The 26,261-nt window shown below is 38.7% G+C and overlaps 4 protein-coding genes across 9 annotated transcripts; 2 read left to right on the top strand and 2 right to left on the bottom strand.

Moving 5' to 3' along the window:
• The first annotated feature begins 610 nt into the window (after positions 1-610).
• LOC110763377 (uncharacterized) lies at positions 611-3,228 on the top strand. 4 transcript variants are annotated; one of them, XM_088250901.1, is made up of 3 exons: positions 611-1,766; positions 2,338-2,393; positions 2,688-2,875. In XM_088250901.1, the coding sequence occupies exons 1-2, from the start codon at positions 1,235-1,237 to the stop codon at positions 2,349-2,351; spliced, it is 546 nt and encodes a 181-aa protein (XP_088107027.1). In that variant the 5' UTR covers positions 611-1,234; the 3' UTR covers positions 2,352-2,393; positions 2,688-2,875. The 4 variants fall into 4 exon arrangements, with proteins under 4 accessions (XP_088107027.1, XP_088107024.1, XP_021821877.2 ...); XM_088250898.1 differs by lacking the exons at positions 2,338-2,393; positions 2,688-2,875 and adding an exon at positions 3,170-3,228; XM_021966185.2 differs by lacking the exon at positions 2,338-2,393.
• Positions 3,229-3,985: 757 nt separating this feature from the next.
• TBL22 (TRICHOME BIREFRINGENCE-LIKE 22) lies at positions 3,986-6,871 on the bottom strand. Its single transcript, XM_021965987.2, has 3 exons — positions 6,316-6,871; positions 5,884-6,173; positions 3,986-4,919 (listed from the first exon to the last, which is right to left on the bottom strand). The coding sequence occupies exons 1-3, from the start codon at positions 6,587-6,589 to the stop codon at positions 4,143-4,145; spliced, it is 1,341 nt and encodes a 446-aa protein (XP_021821679.1). The 5' UTR covers positions 6,590-6,871; the 3' UTR covers positions 3,986-4,142.
• An 869-nt stretch (positions 6,872-7,740) lies between these two features.
• Positions 7,741-16,706, bottom strand: LOC110759874 (uncharacterized). Of its 3 annotated transcripts, none has more exons than XR_015834377.1 (5): positions 16,163-16,706; positions 14,680-15,051; positions 10,136-14,590; positions 9,294-9,574; positions 7,741-8,452 (listed from the first exon to the last, which is right to left on the bottom strand). XR_015834377.1 is itself a non-coding variant. In XM_021962046.2 (4 exons), exons 1-3 carry the CDS (start codon positions 16,277-16,279, stop codon positions 10,172-10,174), a joined length of 4,908 nt encoding a protein of 1,635 aa, XP_021817738.2. In that variant the 5' UTR covers positions 16,280-16,706; the 3' UTR covers positions 9,082-9,574; positions 10,136-10,171. The 3 variants fall into 3 exon arrangements, 1 of the variants encoding a protein (XP_021817738.2); XR_002527193.2 differs by lacking the exon at positions 7,741-8,452 and adding an exon at positions 8,563-8,769; XM_021962046.2 differs by lacking the exon at positions 7,741-8,452 and having other exon boundaries at positions 9,082-9,574.
• A 6,395-nt stretch (positions 16,707-23,101) lies between these two features.
• On the top strand, positions 23,102-26,183 carry CSLC04 (Cellulose-synthase-like C4). The gene is made up of 4 exons (XM_021966491.2): positions 23,102-24,216; positions 24,383-24,691; positions 24,788-25,192; positions 25,295-26,183. Exons 1-4 carry the CDS (start codon positions 23,581-23,583, stop codon positions 25,937-25,939), a joined length of 1,995 nt encoding a protein of 664 aa, XP_021822183.1. The 5' UTR covers positions 23,102-23,580; the 3' UTR covers positions 25,940-26,183.
• The last annotated feature ends 78 nt before the right edge of the window (positions 26,184-26,261 follow it).

Raw genomic sequence — 26,261 nt, 5'->3', positions numbered from 1 at the left:
CATGTGTGACTTGTGAATGGTTTAATTAAACTTTTTTATATATAAAATTATATTCTATCTAAATTATGAGTGAGATTTGAACTCTGGTGCAGAGTGTGGGGAGCACATCCGCTTGAGCCAACTTGGCTAAATATGATTGAATTAAACTTTTAAAGTTGTATTTTCACTCAATTAAGATGTATTATTAGTCAACTTGTGAATTTGACATAACTAATTTATCCAACCAGCACTGTTCATATATGCAAGGATGTAAAATTTGATTGAAGTGTTTAAACTATTCATCCCATTTCTATATTGGTTTAGAATACGTTTTTGAGTTTTGTCTTTGTAATTCTATTCTATTCATCCTCTATTAGAATTACAATTATAACTGAATATATGAACCTAAGTACAATTTGGCAACAACAACAAAAAACTAAGTATAATTAATGATATACAACCATCCTTCTTTTTTGTCAAACATTGAGTTGTCATTTCAAAAGCAATACCGGACCGGTGTAAGATAAATTAGAGTAGCATTTTTACCATCACTTATGCACTAATTAATTTGTAATAATTTTTCTGCCAAAATTAATATTTTTTTGGTTATGTGTAATCAATTAAGGATAATATTTTCCTTGTCTCCTACCAATGAATCTCCACTTGAGACTTCATTTCTGAGAGAGTTGAAGTGTTGAAAACTTGAAGCCAACCACCAAAAAACCGGTGACCTTGCACCCTACTCTTCAACAGACGGTGCAAGGCCCCTCCCTCTTCTCTCTCACCTTATCTTATCTTTTACTGTGATTGCCGACGAAAGAAAATCGTAGCTTCGCTGCTACAGAGTCTCTTGGGAAACCACTTTTGAGTCTGTGTTTTGATTTTTATTGCTCTTTATTCCGTCTGTCTCTTTCTGATTGAAACTTTTATCCACCATTTCACATGCTTTTGTTTCTCTTTTTTTCATCACGCTGTTAAACTCTCTTCTCTCTTTCTCTTTTTCTTCCTCATTTCTGATTTCAATTCTCAGACTCTGTTTGATCTCAATCTCACTTGGGTATTTCTTATTTTGCTATTTTCTTAAATCTCAAGTCTTTTCTTATTTATTTTTGTTTTTACAATACTGGGTTACTTTGATTTCAACTTATCTTTCATTTTTCATTTCTGGGCAATCTGAGATCTCAGTTTTTGTCACTGGGTTGTGCTGATTTCGATCCAATTTGCTTACTTTCCCTCGAATTTCAATTCGAAGGCAATGTCACAAGGCTATGCGATCGAGCTCTACTTCGATCCAGCCCTCGAAAACCAGGTCTTGAAGGCTTGGAATGTGCTCGCTCGCCGTCAGATTAGTACCCAACTCATTGAAATCGAATCACGCCCCCACATCACCCTCTTCTCCAGCCCTTTCATTGAACCCGCGAAGCTCGAAAACGTAATCAAAGCCTTCGCTTCGAAGCAAGAACCTTTGGCGTTGTCTTTCTCCTCAATTGGGAGCCTTCCACATGACAACAATGTCCTGTTTCTGTCACCAACTCCTTCAGTTTCGTTGCTTCAGTTTCAGTCCCAATTGTGCGAGGCAGTGAAGAGAGAAGGCGTTGAAATTGGGGAGGAGTATCGCACAGATTCTTGGGTTCCTTATTGTGCTGTTGCTCAAGAAGTGCCAAAAACTCGGATGGCGGAAGCGTTTTGCGTGTTACGGGACTTGAAGTTGCCGGTTGCTGGGTATGCCATGGATATTGGGTTGGTGGAGTTTTCGCCTGTTCGTGAGTTGTTCTCATTTGTGCTAGGTAACACAGTGGAAGCATGAGGTTTCAGAGCCATTCTGTGTTAATCTAAAATTTAATTGTTGTTTAATGAATATGTTACCCTTTGATGTTAGTGTAGATTACTGTCTATGGTGCTACTTATAGCTTAGTTACAGAATTTGCATTTGATGTTCTGACATTTTCATTTTATCTTCCCTTTAGATTGATAATGTGTTTTGTTCATGTTGATGATATTTTGAAATACTTTTACTCTTCCATCCTATTCTGTTGGTTTTAATGTTTAGTCAATATCAGAGATGGTAAATTTGATCAGGTGTATGCCTTTTAACTTCATATGGTCCCTGGAGGTTTTGGTTATAAATTTCTAAATTTTATACTTTTGGTCTGATGGTGTAGGTTTTGGCTGTAGTTTTTTTAGTGGTGTAGCCTTGTGACGGGTAGTACGCTTCTTCTATAGTATGGTTATGGCAGATGGTGTATCAAATTTCTGTTTTCAACTTCTTTTGTAATATGATCGTAGACTGATTATGTCATGTATCTTTCACTAACTTGGCAAACTCTTAGTTTAATGAATTGGCAACTTCTGCCACAGGGCACAGGGATTGATTTTTACTGCCCTCATCATATCATTTAAACCCTATGCCCCAAGTGAGTGAGCTATCGAACTTGTTTTACTAGTCTTTCTAGTGCCTTGGTTTTGTTGGCTCATAAGATATATCACCTTCATCTTCTGAATGTGTGTGTACACGCTTGTGTATGCTGTGTGTGCAGTGTATTTGTTAGACTACTCTCATCTTTGTAATCTTCTACTCTTAAAGTTTGAAACGCACTGCATAATTTTAGAACTCCTTTTCCTGATTGTGCACTTCTTTATGAACAAAAGCTAGTCTTGTACTTATTAACTATAGATCCTTAGTATTGGTTTGCAATTTTTTGTTTCAGAGAATTTTGAAATCTCTCTGCTTCAACAATCTAGGTATGATTTGTGGTAATCATCCTTCTCAGACTCTTCCTCATATGTAATTGAGCCAAGAATTTTTGTATGGCTTTCCTGTATTGTTGACTAAAGACAGCCTTCCATCTGCGTGCATGAGTGTGTGTGCCAAGCATCTCTGAATCTTCATTTTATATATGATCTCTTTACATATTTGATTTCTAGGTGCATATCTGACAGACTATTATCTACAAGGAACTTACATCGTTGTACACTCTTGTGTATATCTCTGCTTATTCGTTTTATAACTACTATTGAAAGATATCATTTTGAAGTGACCTATAATGTCAAAAGCTACTTACTTTGGTTTCACAAAATGGGCTGAATTTTTGAAAAGTTCATGAAATGTGATGATACAGACAGTCTACTGTGAATCTTTTCGGAGGTCTTTTTTATTTTATTTTTTGTGGTTTTTTGTTGTGTGGGGTAGGGGAAGGACGAAGGTTTCCAAAAGGCCTCTCTGCTGCTTTGTAGAGTTAACATCATGTTGCTAATGGTTTTCATACTTTCAATCCAATTAGTTTTGCCTATTGTGAGCTGCATTGGTTGCCCGCAACCCATTCTTGGGGACTTCACTCTGTCAACATGATTTTGATTGTTCTTACAAAACCTGTTTGATTAAATTCTTACAATGGACAATGAAGCTCTACATGGGATTGTGCGCATCTCATGCTCTTGGTAGATTCTTTATAAAGCGTGGAAGTGTCTTTTCGTTTTTCTGTATTTGGTACAACAGCCAATGATATTTAATAATGGAGGTTGTCCGTGTCTTTTCTTCACTAGTGAGTTTTGATCGACGGTGAAAGGCCACCCAATCCATCTACAGTCCGGCCCTTGTCTTTGCGTGTTTCACGTTTGAGCTTTGTCCCTAAAGTCAGGCCACCCAATCCATCTAGATTCTTTATGAAACCGGGATAGGGAAGTTTTTCCCCCTTAGCAGGGGAAGCTGTTCTGTGCCGTTTTGCCCATAATGGAATTAGCTCTGGCTACCCTACCACATCAAAAGATACTTGGACTTTGTGTCGTTTAAGAAAGAAAAAGAAAACATAACAATATTTGACAGGACATCAGTGGTGGGATTTTGTTGACCGCATAATTGCTGTCGCGAAATGTTCCATTTCATGTTGGGAAAAAAAAAAAATTAGAATACTTTGAAATAGAACATCTTGAAAGGTCCATTATAATTCACTATGGGTATCTACACCAGCAATGTTTTAAATTTTAATCTGTTCTGCACTGATAAATCGATGGTAGAAATCTCACATTTGGAGCTAAAATTATTATACGCCCTTGTAACAAAAAATACAATAAAATGAAAAGAAAAAAAAAATGTGGGCATTATTAAGATATGAATTTGTATGGTTTTATGCTGTTACTACTTCTAACTAAGGCTCTACCCTTAACTAAGAAACTAAGCCTCCCTCGTTTCTGATAATCGCCATTAGAAAATGGTTCCAGTAATCAACAGGGCCTGGCATGCACCAATGGACGCAGTCATTGTAACCCTTCATCCACTGGTTGCCCCAGTGAGCTCCAGGGTGCCCATCTGCCCTCATCAGCATGGCCCTCGTTATATCCAAAACCCCAAACTTCTTCCCCTTCATCTCCCCTTCTCTTCTTCCTCTTTCAAACTCCTCAATCTGAATGTTCCTCATTTCCCAGTCGAAAGTGCCCAAATCAATCTGCGCCTCACTGAAAGGACTTGTTCTGTTGCAGTACCCCCCAGTGTTCCAAGCCCCATTCTCAAAGTGGGCAGGAGCAAATGTCCTCAACAAGGCAATGAGACCACCTCTGCAGTTCTTGCAATCTTTGATGTGCTTGAAAACTGTTCGAAACGCCATCCGAACGGCGTGGCTAATGTTGTAGTCAGTGACATTAGGTTGATTGCAATAGACGCATCCGGTCAGGTTACCACCTTCATGTAAGTACATTACCCGGAAAAACCAATGCCCGCCTGAGACGATTGCGTAGTCTAGATCGGGGAGGTGCCGCGCCCATTGATCGTCGAGCCGGTCAAGATGCAAATTAAAGGTGCCGGACCCTGTGCCATTAACCATCCTCTCATCTGCAGCTATAAGATATTTGGACCACAATTTCATGAGGGTGAAGTCATGTTGAGGAAAATACCATGTCCTGAACCTGTCTTCAGAATCCTTGTAAACGTCTTTTGGGGATTCTTCCTGCAATATTATAAGATTCATATTATCAAGATGAACTCAATCAACCTCAAACTCAGTTTATGTTGGATTAGAGTTAAACCAACTAAAGCGCAACCTCATTGTAATTGTAAGTTTTAATTTAAGACTGCAATTTTATGAATGACTTGCGAGTATAATAAGATGGTTGAAAAATTAAAAAAAATAAAAGGGTAGTTTGCCTACCGATATTTTCCTCCTTTTTTTCATTTTATTTTTTACAATGACGATATTCTAAACTACTCTAATATAAAAAGCGGAAATACAAGGAGCCAGTCGCACCGCCTTGTCCACATCTTCCACCGATATTTTCCTTCACCCATACAAATTCTGAAGTATGTCTACGGCCTGCATGTTCTATTAGTTGTTTGGGTTGACTTAATGCAGATTGCGACCGTCATTAAGAACATGCATATGAAAACTATCAAACAAGAAATTTTGGACTAGATCAATCAATCAATCAATCAAACAAGAAATTTAAGGTTGAAGAGACAAACAGGCAAACAGTAATAATTATTATATAAAAGTATTCAACCATACGAAGGAAAAGAAGAAAAAAAAACAAAAAAGCAGTGGAAATTTGAGTTGCCACATACTAATATTCTTCATTTATGCCTTCCTTCCTCTATATTCATAACTTTCTCTGTCCCCAACCCCAGATTAGGCTAATTAAAATTATATCAGAGGAAAAAATTATGCTAATTAAATACCAAATTTACATACTATGACAAATTATACCAACCAAGCAAATTGATAAAGAAGTAGCAAAAAATAGTAAAAACTTTTGATTGAGATTTGTATCAAATTAAATTATTCTTCCATAAGTAGCGGAATGCTTAGGGTCGTGCGAAACTACCACATTAATTATCACAATTCAAGCAAAACCCGGAAAAAAAAAACTAGAACCCAAGTTGGAAAAAAAGGGTCGTGTGATTTCTTGAAGAATTACCTGTGACAAGAGGCAGAGAAGAGACTCCACATGGTTGCGAGCCACAGAGTCTCCGATAAATGCCATTTTCTTTCCTCTCACAATTTCCAAAAAGGTGTTGGGATCGAACAGAGGAAGCTCACATTTGTCTGGCTTCCATCTCCAATTAAGAAAATCACTGTCCCTTCTGCCATTTTTGAAACAATTTTTTGATTCTGGAATTGTGGCACAGCTTGAATTGGTGTACATTGGCCCTCTTAATTCTGGAACCCAGTGACCCTCATACAAGTCACACTTCTCCTCCTCCTTCTCTACAAAATCAGACACACCAATATTATCTTTTAGAACACTCCCATCCCATCAAAAGGAGTTTATATAAATAATTCATGACCAAAAAAAGAAAGTAATTACAAAAGAGAAGATATGAAAGTAATGGGTTGTTTGTAAAGCTACTTGTAGGTGGTTGGAGCTTGATGTTATTGTGATCAAGGTCTTGGTGGTCTTGTTCTTGTACTGCATGAAGGTTTGGCTGGATTTGAATAGAATTAAGGCCTTGTTTGGCTATGGTAAGCAAAGGGTTTGGAGAATAGATAAGGAAAAAGCTGAAAAGGGTGGCTATGGCTAGAGAAGTGAACAAGAAAGGAACCAATCTGCTCCCCATGTTCAAGCCTCTCTCCCTTTTGGCATTGTTATGAAGCTTTTCTGGGGAAAAAGTACAAAAACTCATGACTGTCTGTCTGGCATAGAGAGAGAGAGAGAGAGAGAGAGAGAGAGAGAGAGAGGAAATAAGGCAAATGATTTAGCTATGAGGAAGAAATTATAAGGGGAAGGCTGAGGAGATTCTGCAACTCCATCATTAAGTAAAATTGATACTGATGGATTTTGTCCTGTGTTTTGATAGAGAGCCAAAGAGGCTCTTTATATTTGTACTTTTTTCCCTTTTTGGTTTTTTTGCTTCACTGGGATGGAATGATGAGCTTTTGCTTTCCTTTTTCTTTCTTTTGTTGTTTTTATAAATTCAATGGTTATTATTTTTGGAAGAGAAGGGCAAATAAGAAATGAGAAATGAGAGATGGCTGGCTGTTGTGTGGAAAGTAACGTCAGCCGTGAACACGCGGCAAAGCCATGAAAGTAAGTAACCGAGGTCTGAAACGAGTGAGCTTTGCATGTGAACGTTTGGGGGTAGGTCCATTACTAAATTGACCTGAATACTCGGCGCAATCACTTCGGGTTCGGAAATTTTGTGCACTTTTTGATGGGGGTTTTTTTTTAGTGGTCTTAAGGCTACCCCAAGCGTGACGAGAGGCCAGAGTTCCTTTGTGAAATGGCAGACAGACACTAGTCTACGAAATCGGGTCAACCCACACAAATTTTATTTTATTTTATCTTATCTTAATTTTGTGCACCATGGCCAGCTACGTGGAAAACATCCAAATGAGATTTCCATATGACCCTCCTCCTTAAGAGGGCATGAACAAATGTTGTGGTGCAGACTAGGTCTAGGTTTATCCGATGTTGATGCATCATGCATGCATGCATGCAATGAAATGATACATCATCTCGTCATTTATCATTTGGATGAGATGACATTTCCTGTCCTTTCTCAACAACAATTCAAAGGAATGCCTAATAACTACGTTAGGTTCATTCCCACAAGTCAAGTATTATATTGCTAAAAGTACACTTATTAAATTCTATTGCCTTTTTTTATTATCAAACATGAGAATGCAAACAATTGATTTGGAAGCCAATAAATGCATTTCGATGTTTTCCTTTTACCTTTTCTTTCTTTGCAAATGGATATGAATCTTTGACCTAATTAGGTATTAATGTAAAGAAAATGTTATGGTAAGAGGTAAAAATGACCCATAAATAATCGGGATAATTTGTCCTAAAGACAGGGATGCCATTACCGACATTCTAGTATTGAAGCAAGGTATAACAAAACAAATGAAAAAGAAGGTTCATAACATCCCTCCTCCTACAAGGAAGAATGAGACCATCCCATCCCATCCCATGATGAAATACTTTGCTAATCTTTCACACTTGGATTCGAATTGCATCTGGTCCCTCTGATTCTGAAACCCCAAGACCATACGACGACACCTGGAGAGCCTAAATGCATTAAAATTAAAAGCGACATGTGTTTTGTTGAACTTGTACCCTCCCCAGACATCGACATATAAAACCTTTATTCCTTAAAGAGATTGTTCGAAAAGGGCAACTTTAAAAAATTAAACATGAAAATTCTGACTGACGTGTCAGACAACAGAAAGTTCTCTTACCCTTTTTAATGCGAAAACTTGGTCGCAAGAAATAGTCCTAAGTTATGAAAAACGTTTTGCTCCATATAAGCGAGAGGAGTGAGTCTGTATTTTCATTCAACAATTCTGACCATTTTATACTTTATTTAGTCTTATGAAAATTCACCGGCCTGCCTGACCAACTCGCCTAAGTCTGCTGTGGTGACACTTGCAAAGACTCCCAAGGCACGCACCAGTCAGGCATAACCTTGGCATTCTGAGAGATTTGTACATGGTTGCAACTTGCAAGCGTTGTGGTGATCAAATTTCATATGGTCGACAAAATCCTAGATTCAAAAAGACCAGAAACCGAAATCACCATGCAGGTTTAATGATCCCAGATTCGCACTTCCTACGGCATTCTAGGAAAAAGAAAACAAAAAAAGCAACATTCTGGTGCATAAGAAAAAGACATTTAACAGACGATGTGCCAAGCTGCATACCCAGCCAGACATTGAATTGTTAGCGGAAACACAGGGTAACATGTTTAGAACAAATTTAGCATACAATCACAAGTACATCCAACTATGCAGTGGAGGACTCTGAGAGAAAATGAGCTGAGCTAATTTCACATCCATCGTCTACCCACATTCTTTCCATTAAGCTGCAACCAAAATTGTACAACAGTTGCCAGGGTGGATTACAACATGTTCAGATTCGCAGTATCAGTACAAGAATATAAACCGTAAAACGGCCTAACACCCAAAACACACAACACAACGTTGGGGAGTATACTGGTTTGCTGTGAAAAAGGCAAACCAGATCGGACCATGGAAATTTCACAACCGAGTCAAAAGGCATTCATAATACAAATGAATCAAATGCAGCAAAAGTGAACTCTCTGTCCAACATTCTCTAGGTTTCCAAAAAGGTCCCGACTCTGGTTATAACTTATAATACAAAGAAAAAAAATCAATACGGTGACAGCCTGTGCAAATTTCAATAACCAGAATGTGATAAGATAACAAAATTCGGCAGTCCTGACTAAGTAATAACTATATATATGTAACAACTGGAGAAAAAAAAAATTAATGACAGAAAATACAACCCGGCCTTGGCCTGGGAGGTTCATACAACCACTCTCCCCTATAAATAGGATTCAGTAAGGATCGGGATTGCGGTGTGTACCTGAATGGGCACAAGTCCCATCACTGAGCACCAATGTCTCGGCTTTTGGCAGCACATCAAAGATGTTTTCAAGAGTTAGATATCTACACAGAAAAACTCGTCTGCGGAGGCCATCAGAACAGATTCAGCTAAAAAACTGCTTCCAGGACCCCAGGGGTTTCTAAAGTTAGAGGTGGTGCGGATTGGTGTTCCGCACACTGAACACATGTGCCTGTCCTTTAGCATTTTTGACTCTTCAAATAAACAACTCCAGTATGTTTCCAATGCAAAACCCCGAAGTGCTGCAAGAAGCAAGAACGCTTCATAATTAAGAAGATATGTTCAAGGGAATTGTGGAAGAGTTTTATTTTGATGCATAATAAACATGTAAAACCCATCCAATAAAATAATGAAAGTTCCCAATAAGCCACAGGTGGAAACACAATTTCTTTTTTTATTATGATGGAAACTCAGGTTGCAAATAACAACTTGCACTATAGACAAGACCATATTCCGCTAATCCTTGAAACAAACTAAGGATTTTATTGAAAATATTATAAACAAGAAAACGTTTCACCAAAGCTTCCAAATGAAATAATAAACCTTAATTTAACTGATTGCAATAACAAAGAAATGGAAAAAAATATCTTCAGAAACTACGATGAATAACATAAATTCAATTTCATCACTGAAATTGTGACACCATCCAAGAACATTTCTCTGAGCTTAAATTGCCATGGTAGACTTTACAAGTAGTTGAGTTCCATTAGTAATCAGACCTCCATGGGTTTCTAAACATGTCCAACAAAATAAATTACTTAAATACAATGACAACCAGAATTGGAAAAGCTAGAAAAGCTTACCAGGCCTTGACAGGTTAGCCGCACTGTGCCATGATTCTACTGCCATGAAGGTTGCTTATAGCTAATTCGATCAACAGCATCCAACCCACTATCAGGTTCCTTTCTCTTCAATGTGCCTCCAACCTGAAACAACTTGAAAGGTTCCTCTACCTGAGCTTGCGAACTGGGAACAGAAAGCTGCCTTAATCCGGAAGTCAACCTCTCATCTCTCCGTTCTGTTTCTGCAGCTCCTGGCCCGGCATTAAGGTCAAGACCCTGACTACCCCATTTCCTACCATCAAGGCTAACATTACTACTACCACCGGGAAAGCTCATCATATAGGGCCGAGTGTAAGGAGATGGGACTACACCACCTGGTCCCACCAGCTGTGAGGGAATGGTGGGCAAACAAAGTGGCCCACCAGATGATGAATCCACATATGCAGTTGAACCAGAAAAGGAGCTCGATGACAGAGGGAAATTTGTTTCAAAAGGAAACCCTGGATATTGAAATGTAGTAGCAGGTGGAAATGGCACTGCAGTTGAGGACGAAAGCACTGGCCCCCGGTATATTTCAGGACCAAATGATGCGTTAGCTGTGGGAGGACACAAAACTCTCTGTGACCCAGCCACAGGACCATAACTCTGCTCACCCCGGCCAGGAAAAACTGAGGGGACTGTGATGGCAGGATATGAGTTTCCTGGAGGGATCCATGCTGAGAAATTCCCAAAATCAGGGCTGTTTATTCTTAATCCAGAAACAGGCGTCCTTAGAGACACACTGCTTTTTAAATGCTGGGTGCATGGTGCTGTATCGGTGGCCACTTCATCAAGGCCAGGGCCATTGTTTAAATCAAAGTCCCTGGAGTCATTGACCCCACCATTAGACAGTCCAACAGATAATGATGACCTACTTGCCAAAGGATGCATCTCCAACCTACAACTACTGCTTGCAGAAAGTGACCCAATATCAGGACTCTCATCAACTCTATTCAAATCAAGATCAAGCCCTCCAGCGCCTCGATCACGAGACCCAGACTTAGAACCCATCACATGTGCAGAGTTTTGGGAAACAACTTCCTCATAAACTCTCTGATCAGGAACATTCAGGTCAAAGTCCAATGGAGGGCGGACTTGTTTGCTGGAAGCAGTATCACCAATAGGTGTATCGGTTGCACTGAGTGATGTTTCCAAATTCTTTCGGGGTTCTGCAGGTCGGAATGCGCTGGTAGCTGCAGAGCCTTTCCATCCAAGTTCACCCTTACTCCGCATTGGGTTTTCAGGAGGGACAAATGAACCTTTGGCAGGCGCAACTACAGTAACTGATGCAGGAAAGCTCCCTGACATGGAAGATATTTGAAAAGGTAAAGGGCAAGGAAAATGAAAAGAAGATGATGTTCCGGGATCTCCTGCTTTAACAAACTCTGGTTGACTCCCTTCATCAACAGGAAAGCCCTCATTCAAATCAAAGTCCAGCTTTACAGCAGCATCTGACCCCGACGCATTCACACCAGATACTTGTCGTTCCTCCATCCCCCCTGATTCAATAGCTTCTGACTTAGACCAACTATACTTGTCATGCTCCTGATTTTCTTTCTCAGGTATTGATGGTGACTCTACATGGGGAACTGGTCTGTCAGAACAGTGACCAAAAGAATCTTTTCTATCCGTAGTTTCCCGTGCAACACAGCTGTTTTCCAAGACTGGCACAGAAATATCCCTCATCTCTTTCTCAGTCTGCTCAGAGTGACCTGCAGCCTTAATGTCATCTGTGTTTTCACCCTTAGACTCCACATGTAAAGTATTTCCAGAACCAGAACAAAGAGCAGCATCCTCACTCTTCCCCTCCTTGGACTCTGAATGAATTCCTGCCACAACAGATGGTTTTTGCTCTGTCAGTAGGGCACTATTTGAATCCTTTTTCACATCACGGTTCTCCTCAGCCACTTCAGAGGATGAGCAGGTAGACAGTTCATTGTCCTGTTCAGCTTTTGCACTCCCGGAGGCTGCTTCAGATACAACTGGTGTATGGCTCCCTACAGTTCTTTCATCTGCATAATGAACACCCTTATCTTCACCAGAAAAGGAAGACATAACTTGTAATTTAGAATCTGAAATGCCGCATGCTAAAGTAGGAGGCCCCAATTTTGCTTGCTCATGAAACTGGTTAGATCCTTCAGCCTCCAACTGACCCTCTTTTCTAGCATATGAAGATGGCTCTGATGCAGAAGCATCACATGGCTCACCAGGCTTCGCACCAGCCCCCAGGGATTGCCCATCTATATTTTGTTGCATATTTGAAGAACAATTCAAATTTGCATTGCACTCCAATGTTCTATCCCGGCAGCCAGATGATGTGCCTTTAATGTCACCAAAAACATTAGTTGGCATGTGGGTAACAGAATGTCTTGCTTCATTCCTGCCTCGCATTGAATCACAAACATTTCCCATCTCTGAAGTAGCACCACTGTTGGCCCCTCCATTAGGTTGACATTGGATTTCAGCAATTTCTTCACCCACTTGTTTCAACTTGCCATCGTTTTCTGAGAATGATGGCTCAGGCACAGGAGAATTCCTCCCAGGCGAACCTGATGGTGACACATTCTCAGATTTGGACATTTCTCCAGCAGCAACACTAGCTAGCAAATTCATCCCAACATCATCACCAGGTGAAGCAGTACCACTACCTTCAGAAAATTTCACACAGCTTTCAATTAAAGCATTCATGGAGCTTAACGATGCCTCGTACAATTTTCCTGTCCTTGAAATAACTTTTGATGAGGAACCAGCAGCCTTTGATGCCTCTGTTGGTTTATCATCATCTTCACCAGTCCTATCATGTTCACTGGAAAAAGGTAGCATGTTACCATCTTCAGAACCAGACAATCCCTCTTTGCTGTGATACATATCTGAGTTCACATCTGATGTACTATTCCCCTGCAAGGCATCACTTCTGCCCTTAGCCTTTTTATCATGGTTGTCATTCCTCTCTGCAGGAGAAGAAGCTCTGCTAACAGGATCTTCAAAACAACCTCCGGAGGCACCTCTACCAGGACTGCGACCCGTGTTTGACAATCTGACAATAATCCGGTTATTTCCATGGTCAACCAAAGGCAATTCAGGAAGTTTCTCGTAGGACACTCCAGCTGTTGAAGCCTTTTCAGGAGTCAAACTTCTACTGGGGGTACAAACTTTTCCTTGCCCTGTTTCCTTATTAACTCCTGATACAGAAGACCCATGAAGGCCATTGCTTGATTTTCGGTGGCGAGAAGCACTGCCAGAAATTTTGGTCACACTAACTGAACCAGCAGATGAGCTCCTTGCATCTTCTCTATATAAAGAACCCAGAGTCTTTGCATGATCACTCGATTGGCTGTTGTTTTGAGACTGGCTAGAACTGCTGCTCCTTTCCTCCTTAATTGGTGTCAATGGAAGATCTGAGGTTCCAGCACCCACCAACATTCTGAAGTTTTGATCCTTTGAGACATTGCCTGATGATATACTCGACAATTTCGTTGACCCAGGAGAAGCAGAAGACTTGGAAACAGTTTCACCAGAGCCAAGTTTAACTTGAGGTGTTTTAGACACAGAAGGTTGCATAGTAGAGCCTTTTGAGCCAACCTCAGAGGAAGTTCCAGTTTTCCTACTCCCAACATGAGAAACTTCAGAAGGTGAATGCTTCGTAGGCCAGGAAACACTACGACCAGATCCAGACTTTGATTCATTCAAATTCATCTCAGCTTCAACACGTTTCTTCCACGTATCAACTAAACTCCTAGCTTTCTTCATGATTTCAGAGTTTTTGTGAGTACGTAAATGATTCACAGACTTGCCAACATTACAAGTTTGTAGTGCATGAAGATTCACTGGCAGCTTATCCAGTGAGCGAAGTAAAGCAAAAAGAAATTCATCAACAGATTTATCACTTTCTTTGGGGCTACTACCATCACCAATTTTTCCCTTGTGAACCTCTTGGAGCCATTCATCCAATACAGGCACACCCTTCAGTTGTACAAATTGTTCAAGGCAATCCAACCTATCAGTAACGGCTATCACATCAACAAGCATTCTTCGGCCACCCAAATCTATTTTCTTATCAGCACTTTCGGGTTGCATAAGTTGGACTAACTTCTCAACTCCCTCAAAGTCTACAAGTCCTCCTTTGTCCGTTATTTTGGCAAGCTCAGACTTTAACATATTTTCAGGTCTGGACTGACCAGACTCACCATCCTCTGTTTTGATTAACCGTTCTCGTTTTGCTGGTTCAGTGCCCTGATCTCCTCGTTCCCTCTTTTTTCCTTTAATCAGCGAAGAAAAGGAGGATGTGCTATTCTGTAAACTATCTGAACCAGATTTTAGCTGTGGTGTTGATGATGGACCGTTCAAGGGTTTCGGAGAACGACCTCCCGACTGCACTGCCCCATGCATTTCTAGTCTTGTCTTGTCTAAAAGCTGATCGACTTCTTCCTGTCGTTCCTGTGGTCAAAAGAATAATCAATATAAACCTAATATAATCAATCATGACCCCGGGATGGTGAAACAAGGAAGAAAGAATCAATACTCACATTAATATAGTCTTTGTCAGTTAACCACCATAAACACTTGTTCTCAGTATCATACACTCGTCTGCACACAAATGAGGATATCCCTGAAGGAAGTTCAACACCTTTACGAAGGAATGCGACTTTACACGGATGGAGTAATGATGCAGCAGGTATCTCATCCTTGTGAAAGGAATAAAAGACCTCGTTTGGGGCAGCTTCTAGCGAGACCCCTTTGGAAAGCTTCACATCAGCAGGTCGATAAAGCCAACTCACTCCTAAACTTAGGCGATCCTCCTTGTCTAATTTTAGCCTACGAATTATTCCAATGAAAGGTGGGGAATCCTGAGGTGGCTTGAAAAGTGCACAGTCACCAACACAAATTTTGCGTCCATCCTATAACAAGTGAAAGTTTCATTAAAACTAAATTAAGTATGGAGTACACTTTCAATGCATCAAATAACATAAAAATTATACAGAAATTATGGATAAACAAAGGAATATGAACATGTCTAGAAAACAGAGGCATAAGATTTTCAGATATGAAATGATAGTTCACACCATCTAAAAGCTTCACGATTAATAGAAATGAAGGTCAATTCGTAAAGGTTCAAGTAATGAACATAAAAGTAGGATAATCCACAAACAAATTATATAATTCGATGCAGAGTGAAGTCAATTAAATCAGTACTCCCATTCAAAAATAACCAAAAAGTTCCTCTGAGATACTGAAACCAGGCTTATCCAAATGACTTCTAAAGAGCAGCCAATCTGAAACTAACTTACAAGAGAAAATATAATTTCTAAGGGAAATGATCAAGAGAGTTGCTGTCTATCAAACTCTTTCTTTCAGAATTAACGATAAATAAAAGAATATAATTTTAAAAACGGTGAGAGAAAGACCAGCTTCTTTGTCAATAATGATTATCAGGCACATTCAGTCAGGATTTAAATAAACCCACCAAAGTGACCAACCATAAAACAAACAATTCAAAATGGGTAATGCGATATCAGGTACTTAACAATATCCAAAACTGAAACCAACAAATTCTTCTATGAAATTATCAAGACAGACATATAAAGCCTCTGTGATAGAGGAACACGTTAAATTGACCGAACGTATATAAATGGTACAATTGTCCTTAGAAAATGGTATGTTTATAAATGAAGGAAAAGACCCAGTAATCTTCCTAGAAAAAAAAAAAAACTAGATAATCCTACTAGCGACGGAAAACCGAAAAAGGCATAAATACCCAATTGGATGATAAATTAACCAAGTAAAATCCAAACCCACGAAAATTGAGAAACCCACAAAGGAATTTCAGCAAATGAACAGTACAAAAAATCCAAACGACGACAAACAAAAAACCCAGAAGTAATTAAGTGCAAAATCCCAACAACGACAAAATAACTAATAAAAAGCTCAAGGCAATAAAAAACCAGCAGAGTTTCACCACAAAATCAGGAAAAACGAAATCAAAACGCGCCGAGAGAGTGATATATATACTTTGCAGAAGGAATCGGATGCGCTAGAAAGGTTGGAAGCTACAATCGTGGCGTTGGAATGAGGGACAGGCCACATGTGCCGACGCCGTTTCGACTTCTCAGCTGGCGACCCATGCATAGCCCTCCATCTTGGTTTTCAATTTCCGAGTTATCGATCCCACAATCGTCCTTGAGATGAAACATCAATCCCGAGTCGAATTCAACAGCAGAAACCCTAGATTCGCGAAATTCGAAGCGAGATAAAACCCTAGATCAAGCCCCAGATCTTCGATTGGATGAGGGGTAAACGCCAAACGGAACGATTCGGAAGTCTAGGGCTTAGGTGGCAGAGATTTAACCATAGGTCCGGTCAGAGAAAGGAAGAGAATTGAGGGATTGGGATCGAAAAGGAAGGAAGTTTATTCAATTAGCGAAATCCAGAGATTTCGTGCGAGGAGCTCGGGATGAGAGCGAGAGAAAGATTTGCTACGAAAGAAGAAACGGGGAATGGGCGAGAGAAAGAGAGATAACGAAAGGGGAAAATGGTTTGGGGCCAAGAAATTGCCCGTGTTGCCAAGGTAATGCTATGGTGTGACAAGTACCACGACGTCGTTTCAGCATTCGCAAACTTTAAATAAAAAAAAAGGTATGTGATTTATGGCATGATTAAAAAATTAAAAATTAAAACTTTCTAATCTATTCTTTTTTATTATTTAAGAAATTCTATAATTGCATTTCAAAAAAGCCACTAGCTATAAAGGGCCATTACAATAACGGAGCGGTCTAACATCAAAATTAAGACAATATGATGCGCATCCACTAATGATAACGCAGGATCAAAGAAACTCTAGCATAAGCATCCCAACTAAGATTGCAAATTCATAATAATAAAAAATAAATAAAACTTGAAAAAATCAAGTCATAACAATACAAATAAAACTCTCACAAAAGAGAGATGAAAAGCTCTTCGATAGAAGTTTCAAACACTATTTTTATGGGCTGTATAATCAGATATATCAACATGAATTAATGTCATTTAAAGCTAGTATCCTTTGTTGATATTGCACATAACAACTAACAAATAAGTTTTTAACAATTTTGATATTCAAATATCCAATAAATTGTTTGTAATTAAGCTTTAATTCCGAAAACTAAAGGAAATTATGTCCTGCATGTTAAGTTTTGAGTGGTAACATTGTAGTCAAATCATCCTTAGTGGCATTGTATTGGATTGTGTTGTTTAAATTGCTAATGAGTATTTTAAGAATTGATGAATAAGTTGGTTTTGTTGTGTCTCGTATGATCGTTATTAGTGTTTTGGAGAAAAATATGATTTGAGTGTTAATAGGACACTAATTATGGTGTCTTTGGTTTAGTAGTTAGTTCCATAAAAAGTGGGATTTTGACTATATCCGTCATCTTAACATTTTTCAGTAAAAATTAGCATTTCCGCTTGCACATGTAAATAGGTTTAATTTTTTCTTAATATTTACACACTTGGAGTGGTAACTCTGTTTTTTGTTTTCTTAATATTAACACACATCTTTGTCACCAATGAGTAGGGGATCAAACTTTTGATCGTCAAAGCATACACATATGTTGTTAAGTGGAAGACATGACATCTGTAACATGTTCGTGTACAGCCCAGCAGATGGTGATTGACAAAACAATCACGATCATCAAGCAATCAGGGCCGTCCATCTCCCTACATCTGGTCCATCGATCACAGCGGCAAAAAGGTTTTCATACTTTGGGGATTCTTTATCCTGATTGGTCAGCCTCAACCAACTTCAGCAAGAATAATGGCACACCAGAGTCATCCCCCATCCACATGGATTGTCGTTTTCCCCCATCTAGTGATGTAGATTAGAGTTTGCTTGCTGCATATATTAAGCAGTTTTCAGAAAACCCCATTCCAATGTCATCCAAAACCCCTTTGAGAGTCTTTGATGGTGATGGGCAAAGAAAACGACTGGTTTGTTTGGGTGCGTTCTCTAGGCTTTTAAAAAGCTTTTTCCAAAGTGATATTTGAAAGCAACGTTTTGCGAAAAAACAAATCAGACATTACGTTTGATACTGACCGGGAAATAATTGTTTTTATTTGAAAACCTCAACAAACTTACACGCACAGGAAAAATATACAATTTAGAATGGTTGGTAGTTGATTGTAAGTTATAAAAGGAGACGGGGGAGTTGGACTTGGCCGGATTGATGGCCACGTCATTTGTTACGAATGCGACCCGTCTAATAAAATCATAATAATTCCAAAATCAAGAAAATTCACATATGTAGACGTTTTCATTTGTGACAAAATATTGGAGATTTCTTCGTACAAGTTACATGCATGCAACTTAATAATGCCTCTTCAATCTGACATTTTTGTCAAGTTCGTACCTCCTTGTTGTGGCCCATATAAATCATAAGGCCGTCAATTAATTATTTATAAAATTTTACTAAGATCAGTCGTTCATGTTTTACCGTGACCGTAACATAGATTTCACTGAGTACCAGGATTAAGTTTATTACAAAACGTAATTGTCGGAACCTGTTGGAGCTGACAATATAGATAATAGTATATGGTTGGCCTACAAAACCTGCTTACGGCATTTACTTTATGCCCCAACTTTCTTAATCTGATGCATAGACACAGACACCTAACCAATTAATATATAAAGCCGGAATGTTCTGGATTTCAGAGGCCGGCTTTGAAATTTTTGTTTCTTTCAGGAAATTGCTGTCCAATAAGATTTGGTTCACAGTTGTAAGGCACCAAAGTCATTGAAAAACTTGAATGCTTGAAAAAAAAAATAAAAAAAAACCCAACCTGCAGAAATGTAAATGCATTCTGCTGGTCTGGTTGGTAATAATTATAACACACATTTATACGCGGTGGTCCAATAGTTGCTTCTTCTGGTTGTGAAGAAGAGTCAAAGCATTAGAAAGGGCAAGGTCGTAGGTTTACATATTCGTGCAACCAAACAAAATCATATTGCGTAATGATGACGCAGGGTTTTATTTATATATGCTATTAATTAGAGGGGCCATATATACTTAAATTCCACAAACATTTACTTGTAACGGGATAACATTATTTTGCTATCCCTAACCAATAACATGATAGCACGTGAAAGAGCTTTATGAGTTGGGATAGCAAAAAATGCATTCCCGTTGCATGAAAGTCTTTCTCCTAAAATCTTAGTCATATTACGTCACAACACGTTTCATTTTTCTTTGATGTGCCTTTTTTTTCTGTTGTTTATTGATGAAAGAAAGGAGGGGAAGGGAGGGAAGTGCGTGTTTAAAATTGAAATTATGAACTGTGGATGGAAATTGGGGTTATTTGAAAACGACAGATGGAGGCGTCTATCTATTTATTGTTATTAGTGGTTAGACACGGCACTGCTTCATCTGATGTGGTAAGCATTTTGCATGCCTTTCACAATTATATCATAATCATCATTCATGCATCAACAACCACCACCTCACTCTTTTTGGCTTTTTTCTTTTTTATTCATATTTTCCTATTTGGTTAAGCAAGTATTAAATGGGCAAGAACAGCACAGTACGAACCACAAATGAGCCCAACTTAAATTGACTGAATCGGCCCAGCCCGGTCTTTTTTTATTTTGATTTTGTTTACGTTTAAAGGTGGTCCAAGAAGGTGGTCCAAATTTAAATAGTTTGTTGGGTCTGTTCAAAGACCATAGAAACAAAACCAAAAAAAGGCACTTGGGAAATCTTGGGTTCGAATTTTTATCATATTTATTAATCAATACATCAATCATATGTATTATTTACATAATTTGACATTGTTCAGTTAGTTTAAAGAACGACATTTGTAAAGGGCTTGTAACTCAAGCGGTTAAAATCATTTACACTTGCATTCAAGGTCCTAAGTTCGATTTCTACAGCTGCGAAGATGCAACTGATGTACGCACAAAGTCCAATGGAAGAAAAAAAAGCTATTGTGCGGCCCATAGTTGTAGTCATAAATTAAAAATGTTGGTTGAAACTCGGATTGGATCTAAAGACTAATAATGCAAAGGACTGAAAAATCCGCAACACTCTATGAATTGAGGAAATTCCAAGAATCTTATTAGGATTTCTGACTTTATTATTGAAGGCTAGCTTAAATATTGATTAACATGAGATTGCTAATTTGCTAGGTTTCGCAAGATCGGCTTCAAAATCTGATCACAATATATGGTGATCCTGGATTCGTACTGATCTCTACATGGGGCGATGGAATCAAATCTATATGTGTAATATCTGGTGATTGATTTTTGAAATTAGACGTTTTACCAAACAGACACTCTCACATTGTTATTGGGTCAGTCCATGGCTACCATTCCATTTCTATGTCTGCCAAATGCAACCTTTTAATCGTGACCCTGCCTTGTCATTGTTTGTCTCTGTCTTCGCCAACCTTCAAGTTGCATGTTGCTTCACCAGTTCTATGGAGATGAGGGTTGTCTTTTGGTCAGGGCACACTCGTATTACCTACTACTCTTTTGTTAATTAACTAGCTTCTTAACTTAACACGTATAAAGTTAACGGAGTTTAGCCCAATAAAAAAAGAACATCACTCACAAACGACTCGTCTCATATTCGAACTCCAATGAGACCTTGACAGGGTATGTGATAAAACCCACTCATTTTCCTAACTTTAACTTTAGGAAAGAACAAAACATAACACATATAAATCAGCAGTATAAATATATATTTACTGTGTCGGCTCATATATACGACACATTTGTTTGTTAATTAGGTCAATGGTTAATTCCATGCAACGTAGGGAAAAAGAAAAAGGTTAAAAAAAGAATATAATAATGTGGGCACATGAAAGTTCCATACTTTATGTTATATAGAAAATTAATAATATTAGTGCTCGTTCAATTTCACCTACAGTGAGGATATTTAATAATATTATCATATAGTATATTGACTGACGTGTACAGCAATGTCCGGGGTGTAGCTCATCACATGGGACTTTCTTTCTAGTAGGGCACCATTCAATTTCACACACATGTGACTCTGTCAAACGCCCAAGACAAAATCGTTTTGAGATTCATATTATTTTCCATCTGCCATATCCTCTCTGTTGGTTGAGGTTTTCGGTTTGAGTTTGTATTTTCTTGGCTGCTACAAATGCACATTCTTATCCGACCCACATCAATTGCAAGCCCCATCCCCATTTTGTTTTTGTTCATAATTAATTCATCAATATATTAGACTAATCTCTCTGCATCACGCTCTATACGAGACTTAGGAAATTTTTATTTTTATTTTTCGCTGTTGTCATTGGCAAGTGAAACATTCTATACCAGCTAGTAAAAAAGACTTTGAGAAGAGATAAACATTAACTTAAGCATTTATGTGTAGCTTACCACACGTGGGAAAATAACTGTTTTAACTGACGCCTTTAACTCGAGGACAAGGGGTTGTTTTAAACTCTGGTGAGCAACTGCTTCCACAGGCCAGAAAAAAGGTTGACCCAAGAAAGGAGGAGAGAAAATAACTTGTCCCCAGAGAGAGGTCAGGCCTGCAGATGTTTTGGCTCACATGGCCACTTAACTTCCCACCAGAAAGAAACCTTACAAATGAGACTTCCCCCCTGCAATATATTAACTATACTATTCTATACCTCGATTGTGTTTTTTTAAAGCTAAAATTTTAAGGATCCATTTGGTCACATACACATAAGCATAAATTATATTCCCTTTTCCCCTTTGATTTGAATCGAACATATTTTTTTATTAGTTAATTAGCAGCTAATAGATGATGCTGTGCAGCGTGTTTCCTTAATATATATTATATATAGTTCCCTACCCTTTCTTAAAATTAATTTCTTCAAATTCAACCCAACAAGAAATCACCTGTATTAATTTCATGTATCCACCCCTTTTTTTATTAGCACAAACTTGAATACAAGGAGCGGACTAAGTGCCTTTCTCAATTAGCTTAATTTACGTTGCATCACTGATCTCACTCGTCTACATTATAAGAGTTAACGATTAACATGACTTACAAATTACATGATTATATAAGATCCATCATAGTTCTCTTCGACTCTACCTTCAAATTTTGCATGCATGAAATGAAAAGCAGGCAAAATAATGACATATTTCATCATCACTTGGGGAAAAATACTGCAGGATGGAAGTCCCTACTGAAACCCAAAAATAGCATTTGGTATTTGTGGAATATCCTAATAATATAAATCGGATGGCCGCACCGCAGCCCCCTATGCGGTCCAAGCATAACGCGGTAACGTGCGCGTGCTTTGACTTGTATCATTTTTTGAACTCTGCAATTTTCGCGTTGATTTATACGTATCCTTCCGACCTTCTAAGTACGTGCATTGACAACAAACGGAGGAAACTGGAATTTGGATATTATTGAAGGTTTGACATCCTTATAAAAACTACAATAGTACAAACTAAGCAAAGCAATTATGATATCGAATATGGGTAAATCTTCTTTAGTGACCAGATGCAACAACATGTTAACTTAATATGGAGAGAATCATGCACAACCCGAAAAATGACTAAAATTCCCTAAGATTTAATCATTTGATTTTCGAGGATGGGAAAATATGATTCCCATAGTATAAACATCTGGACTTTGTTGGTGTTTTGGGTTGTTTATTTTTCTGATGTTTACATTACAACTAAACTAATTGACTAATTAATTAGTTAAACAAGCAAAGCAGGCAGCGGTGCACATGTTACAACCAAAAGTCCAAGTTTCTTTGACAAGCTAGATCTGACTTAATGGCACCCGCACAACACCACAGAGGAGAGGGCTAATGAGTAATAAACCAGTCTTAGTTATAACCCAAAAAGAGAAACCGAAACTTCTCCGCAAGTGGTGCTCAAGGTTAGAAGACAAGTACATCTGCCATCTGGCTGTAACCTGGTTGTCACTTTAAAATTCTTGATCGATTCGGTAACCAGACAACCCAAGATTGATGATGCATGTCAATACCTGCTTGTTCCTCATAATTATTTGAACGGATCAAGATTTGGATGCCCATTTACTTTGACTAGGCTTAATTTACTGAACCTGATCATTAGCTAATTAAGAAATATATTATTATGAAGCTGGCCCTGGACCTTCCAATTCTTACCACAGAGCACTACTTTAAAAAAAGAATTTATATTTCTTCTCCTGCTTCATTAGTTGTTCACAGCAGCACCGGAGAATGAGTTCATACTCTCACTCATCTCTCTTTCTCTCTCAATAAAACCCTGCTTGCCTTTACATTCCAAACCTTCAAAGATCCCAGATTTCAGTGGAAAGTGCGTCAAAGTTTACTACTTTCATGGGTTCTCTGTGTTGTTTTCTCTTCTAATATGCTGTACAAGTCTCATATCTAATACCCTGATCACGCTTTAGCATTTGCTTCCTCTGTTTCCTGTGGAATTGAATTTCCAAGAAATGGCTCCAAACTCGGTCGTAGTTACAATTGAGAAGCCTGACAGCTCTGCACTAAAGGTTAATGGCTTGGATTCATCTGTGTTTCTTGAGAAACAAAAGGCAGTGAGCACCAAGCAATTCACATGGGTTCTTCTTCTCAAAGTTAATAGAATATTTGCTTGCCTTTCATGGCTGCCAATGGCATTCAGGGCCATGTTTGTTTCACTTAGAAAACGCATTGCCTTATCTGACATGAGTGATGAAGAGCCCAAAAGCAGAGGAAGGTTGTATAAATTCATCAAAGCTTTTCTTGGTTTGTCAATTGTAGCTCTGGTCATTGAAGTCATCGCCCATTTCAAAAACTGGAATTTGAATCTGATTCAGCCTTGGGAGGTTCAGGGTTTGGTGCAGTGGTCCTATATGACCTGGTCAGCGTTCAGGGTTGACTATATTGCTCCTGTGGCTATAATTCTCTCTAAATTCTGCATTGTACTTTTTCTGATTCAATCTCTTGATCGACTGGTTCTGTGTCTTGGATGTTTCTGGATCAAATACAAGAAGATAAAGCCCACAGTAGCAGCAGATGCTTATGACATTGAAGATCCTTCTACTTTCCCAATGGTCCTTCTACAGATCCCCATGTGCAATGAGCGAGAGGTAACAGAGCAAACTAGCTCCCTAAATTTACCTCTTCTTTTCACTCTCTTTCTCTGTCTGTTGCCAATTGACTTTTGCTTATCCCCACATTTACCTTTCTGGGGATTGCTTTAAATTTTCTTAACTTCATGGGGTTCTGTTGTAATATTACCTTCTTATCATGTAGGTGTACGAGCAAGCAATTGAATCTGCTTGTCAGATGGATTGGCCAAGAGACAGACTTTTAATTCAAATTTTAGATGACTCGGATGATAGGAATTTGCAGCTTTTAATCAAAGACGAAGTCTCAACATGGAACCAGAAAGGTGTCAACATAATCTACAGACATCGGTTGATCAGAACTGGTTACAAAGCAGGCAACCTTAAATCAGCCATGGGTTGTGATTATGTCAAAGACTATGAGTTTGTGGCAATATTTGATGCTGATTTCCAGCCCAACCCTGATTTCCTTAAGCTGACCATTCCTCATTTCAAGGTGATTATTATATATACAGTACTCAATCAAAGATGCGAGCTTTCTTAATTAATCGTTGTAATGACTTGAGACTAACGATCCTGCGGTTCGTCACAGGGAAATCCTGAATTGGGACTTGTCCAGGCTCGCTGGTCCTTTGTGAACAAGGATGAGAACTTACTTACAAGGCTCCAAAACATCAATTTGTGCTTCCATTTTGAAGTGGAACAGCAAGTCAATGGTGTCTTCCTCAATTTCTTCGGATTTAATGGAACTGCAGGAGTTTGGAGAATTAAGGCTTTGGAAGAATCAGGAGGCTGGCTAGAGAGAACAACAGTTGAGGATATGGACATTGCCGTTCGAGCACACTTGAATGGATGGAAATTTATCTTCCTTAATGATGTCAGAGTCCTTTGTGAATTACCAGAGTCTTATGAAACTTACAAGAAGCAACAGCACCGCTGGCATTCGGGTCCTATGCAGCTCTTCAGATTGTGTCTTCCTGCTATCTTAACTTCCAAGGTTTTCCCTTCATTAACGAACTTTCTTTGATTATTTCTAAAATTGTTACATTATAAGTTTGTATGTTGTTTTTTTTAACTTTTTGAAATTAAATTTGTGCAGATATCAATGTGGAAGAAGAGCAACTTGATATTTCTTTTCTTTCTTTTGAGGAAGCTGATTCTTCCCTTTTACTCATTCACATTGTTCTGTATCATACTTCCATTGACCATGTTCTTGCCTGAGGCTGAACTGCCTCTTTGGGTAATTTGTTATATCCCCATTTTCATGTCGTTTCTAAACATTCTTCCATCCCCAAAATCTTTCCCTTTCTTGGTTCCATACCTACTGTTCGAGAACACAATGTCTGTCACAAAGTTCAATGCCATGGTTTCTGGGCTATTTCAGCTGGGAAGTTCTTATGAGTGGGTGGTGACAAAGAAGACTGGAAGATCATCTGAATCAGATTTGTTAGCCCTTGCTGAGAGGGAATCACTGTCTTCAAATGAAGAGAAGATACTAAGGAGGAATTCTGAGTCTGGTTTGGAATTGTTAAGTAAACTCAAGGAACAAGAAGTAGCTCCCATCCCCAAGAAGAAGAAGAAAAATGGGATCTACAGGAAAGAGCTTGCGCTTGCTTTTCTGCTACTCACTGCATCAGCCAGAAGCTTCTTATCAGCACATGGAGTTCACTTCTATTTCTTGCTTTTCCAAGGGCTGTCATTTCTTGCTGTAGGGTTGGACTTGATAGGTGAGCAGATGGGCTAAAACCCTAAAACAAAACAAAAGTGCAATTTCCCCATAGTTATTTTTGACAGCTATGTTGAACCTCAAGGACAGAGTTGCAGCTCTTGGTGTTCAAAGTTGAATTCATTTTCATGTAGAAACATTTCCCATTTGTTAGAAAGAAGGTCATGGGTAAGATATAAGAATTGAGTTAATTGTACAATGGTATATGTCTTCAGTGTATGAAGTAATGACAATCAGTATAAACAACTCAGCTATTTTTTCATTGTTTTTTTTTTTTTTTCTAATATGATGCTTCCTTCTCAATCTATCTCAAGCAGCACGTCATATATGAACTCAGTAC

This window comes from Prunus avium, chromosome 3, assembly GCF_965620075.1.
Source record: "Prunus avium chromosome 3, drPruAviu1.hap1.1, whole genome shotgun sequence".
In the NCBI taxonomy this organism is placed as follows: Eukaryota; Viridiplantae; Streptophyta; class Magnoliopsida; order Rosales; family Rosaceae; genus Prunus; species Prunus avium.
This window is presented reverse-complemented; position numbering and strand designations above follow the sequence as displayed.